Source organism: Pundamilia nyererei, unplaced genomic scaffold, assembly GCF_000239375.1.
Source record: "Pundamilia nyererei isolate P.nyererei 1_Seehausen unplaced genomic scaffold, PunNye1.0 scaffold00225, whole genome shotgun sequence".
Taxonomy (NCBI): Eukaryota; Metazoa; Chordata; class Actinopteri; order Cichliformes; family Cichlidae; genus Pundamilia; species Pundamilia nyererei.
The window spans coordinates 400,850-404,435 of record NW_005187626.1 but is presented as its reverse complement, the minus strand read 5'-3'; the positions used below and the strand labels follow the sequence as shown (position 1 = coordinate 404,435).

The 3,586-nt window shown below is 41.3% G+C and overlaps 1 protein-coding gene across 1 annotated transcript in view; it reads left to right on the top strand.

Annotated features, from left to right (window-relative positions):
- Positions 1-758: 758 nt before the first annotated feature.
- LOC102201567 (NACHT, LRR and PYD domains-containing protein 3-like) overlaps positions 759-3,586 on the top strand; it is an 11,925-nt gene continuing 9,097 nt past the window's right edge. Inside the window, exons 1-2 of the mRNA XM_013914791.1 lie at positions 759-854; positions 2,793-3,093. Coding sequence (XP_013770245.1) covers positions 2,802-3,093 — 292 coding nt within the window. The 5' untranslated portion in view covers positions 759-854; positions 2,793-2,801. The remainder of the gene's footprint in view (positions 855-2,792; positions 3,094-3,586) is intronic.

Below are 3,586 nucleotides of genomic sequence, written 5' to 3'. Positions count from 1 at the left end.
GACCGAGCAGTAAAACAGCATTTTGTGCGGCACTGTGAAAGGATGTTAATGTTTTTATAATTTCCTGTTTCTTGTGAAGCTGCTGGAAACTTTTTGAGCCAAACCACAGGTTTTTCACTTCATCTCAGTATCTTCTATGTTCGCCCCCACCTTCACCTGTTCACGACGCGGCTCAGTCACAGATACACTTATGCTAACGCAGAAGGCTGCATGTCAGAGAATAACACAGGGTCTGTGTTATCCCGGAGCCTCACTGTCCACTCTGTGTGGTCTGCAGCCTGTCCAAGGTACCTCGCATCAAGTGACAGCAGGGACAGGCTGCGTCCATCTTTTAACTACAGCTGGTTAACCCTCAGCTTGTGTGGCTGAGGTTTAAAGGGTCAGTTCACCTATTTTTTGTTTGAAAGCTGCTCAGACAGCGTGTGCTACGTGTCGTGAATCAGCTGTGTTCACACAAGGAAATGATGCACTTCCTGTTTGGTTGTGAAAAAGATGTGATGATCTTTCCTCTTTTTTTGTCAGCTCTATGCCTGAAACACTCCTGACTTCATATCATCACTGACCCGTCGTTACGAGCGTGGTGATTGGTTGGTCCCCTCGGTCTGCTGGTTTCTGTGCATTCAAATTTAACTTGATCTGTACACGCTCAGATGTTTCAGAGTGAGTTTCTCAGCTTTGTGTTACAGTAACAGGATGTGAAGTGAAGCAGACTCACAACACATTAGCCAACCCTGTACTTTTGCTACAGATTGAGGAAAGGGTGTATACATATTTCCTGTTTCTCAGTTTTGTACAGCTCGTCACATAACTCTACTGCTTACATTGAAGTGAGTGAGACTTAAACTTGTTTTGGGGTGAGTGTTAAACACACTGATACTTACAGATCACTGTTAACTGTTTGAATCTATCAGACCTGTTGTGGTCGGACCATTAAAAGAATATTTAGTAGTATTTTAGAATCTTTAGTAACATGATCAGTGTTACTGCTGTTGGTGTGCCGAGGAAAAATCTTTCTGTTGCGTTTCTCATGATGGTTATTTAAATGTACTAGCATCATACTCTAACATACTTTACTGAATACTTGTATTTACCTTCATTACCATATGTGTGAATACTTCTCTGTGATTTATGGTGTCATTTTTCTGAATCTGTCATGTAAGTATTTTACTAAGTATTGGTTGCCTACACAGTAATTTAAAGGAAAAAGACGCCAGTAATACTGTAAGTATTTTCATGTAAACAGTACAGTTTTTGAGAATTTTAGAGAAAGGGGGCAAAACAACTCCACTTCCTATATGTGCAATTCCACATTGCTATCAGTGCAGCTGACTGTATTATAGAGTAGCCCATTGATCAGAGATCACTGATCAATAACCATGAGTCCCACTCACAGAGAGTCAGGGAATGGCTGCAATCACAGCATTGTAACATGGTGACAGATGTACCCTTAGGCCCCCTCCTCGATTCAGAGATGGTCTTTCCCTTTTCAGTGACTGGAAGTGAAGACAGATGTAACACTGTACGAGACCATTGTTTCATCTGCCTCCCTAACGACATCTCTCACCCTCTGTACGAAATCCAAGGTGTTCTGGATGTGGTGTTCAGAGCTGCCTTCCAAGACTCAAGATTTAAGGTCTTTATTGTCAATGCAACAATATACACAGTATACAGCGTACCGAAATGCCATTCATATAAATGCATGGTGCATTTATAAAAAAAAATGGAGAAAGATTATTTATATTCTTCTTTTAATATATTCTAAGAATATAAATAATCTATGTGCAAGAGATATGAAACTAGAAATTACAAATAAATAATAAATCGCTAAATTTGGGTTAAGTTAAGAGATAAAAAGGTACTATTAGCAACTATATCTATGTACAATAAACCAAGACAGGAATGAGACAATACAAAGTGGATTGTGCCATTAAAGTAAAGTGAGATGTTGTGCAGTGGTATTAAATATCAGGTTCAAGTTATGAGTCAGGATATTGTAGACGAGACAGGACGAAGACATGTGCAAGATGCAAAATGTGCAAATATAGTATAATTTAGATGTGTGTGCAGTAACTATGTGACTGAGTGTGCAGTAAGCGTATTGTTCCCAGGTCCAGTTTGTAGTGGATTTGTGGAAGTTTGTGTTGTTTTTGAGTCTTCTGATGAGTATTGCAAGGTGTTTGTAAAAGTGTTTGTGTTTGGTGGTAGTGAGTTTAGGGCTCTGACTGCTTGTAGGAAGAAGCTCTTGCAGTGTCTTTTTGTCTCGGTTTTGATGCTGTGAAATCGTTGGCCAGATAGAAGGAGGGAGAACAGTGCATGTGAGGGGTGGAAAGTGTCCTTCACTATGCTGTTCGCATGTTGGATGATGTGTTTGTGGTAGAGTTGGGACATGGGTGGGAGAGGGCCTCCAATGATCCTGTATACATATGTATACATACATATGTATACATATGTATGTAGACATATGTATATATACTGACGTCGTGACGTCGTGACGTCGTGACGTCGTGACGTAATCGGAGCACTAGGTGCGGTGACTCCCAATCTAGGCGAGTGGCTCCAGCAGATCCCGGGAACAACATCGGAGATCTCTGTCCAGAAGAGCGCAGTCCTGGGAACAGCTAAGATACTGCAGGACCCTCAAGCTCCCAGGCCTCTGGTAGAGGACCCGAGCTGGAAGGATTGACCGCCCACAGGGGCGAGTGGGGAATTATATATACACATACATATACATACACACACACTTTATCACAACAACAGTTGAATTGAATTGACTTTTATTGTCTGACTATCAGGGAGCTCTCATGACGTCAGTCGATCTCTTGGACATTCTGGAGGAGTTGACAGGAAAGGAGTTTGATGACTTTAAGTGGTTCCTGCAGCAGGACAGCTGCCTGGAAGGCCTCCCATCAATCAAAGCATGTCAGCTGGAAAAAGCAGAAAGGCGGGACACCGTGACTCTGATGGTACAGATCTACAGACTTCCAGGAGCTGTGGAGGTGACCAGAAAGGTTCTAGAAAGGATCAGCAGGAATGACCTGTTGCAGAGCTTGTCTTCTCTCTCACACACACAGGCTCCTCTTCCTCACCCTGAAGGTAAAATTGGAATTTTGGGTATTTAAGGAAGTCTTGAAAGACATAACTGAGCCAACTTTATTTATAGAGCACATTAAAAACAGCAACCACTGCCCAAAATGCTGGACACACATGATAAATTTAGACAATAATATTAAGGGTTTTGGTAAAAAGTTTACAAAGAAAATCTTTACTTGTCCTACTGCTATCTCACTTCCACTATAACTGCTAACTGAGGGAGGGGAGGAAGAACATTAGAACATTATATATGATATATACATTAGGTGAGTGTGCAGTAGTAGCATGTATGCAGCAAGCAGGTGAATTCTGTACATTAAGTGAATTAAATAAGAATAGACAATCTGACTATTTTACAGAATATGAACATATTTAAAATGAAAGGAATTGAAATGTGCATTGTGCCTTGGTTTAGAGTGTCTGGAAGAGTCCTGTCTCAGTCAATTATAGATGATGTGAGAGGGCGGGTGTGTGTGTTTAGGGCACGGATGGCTTG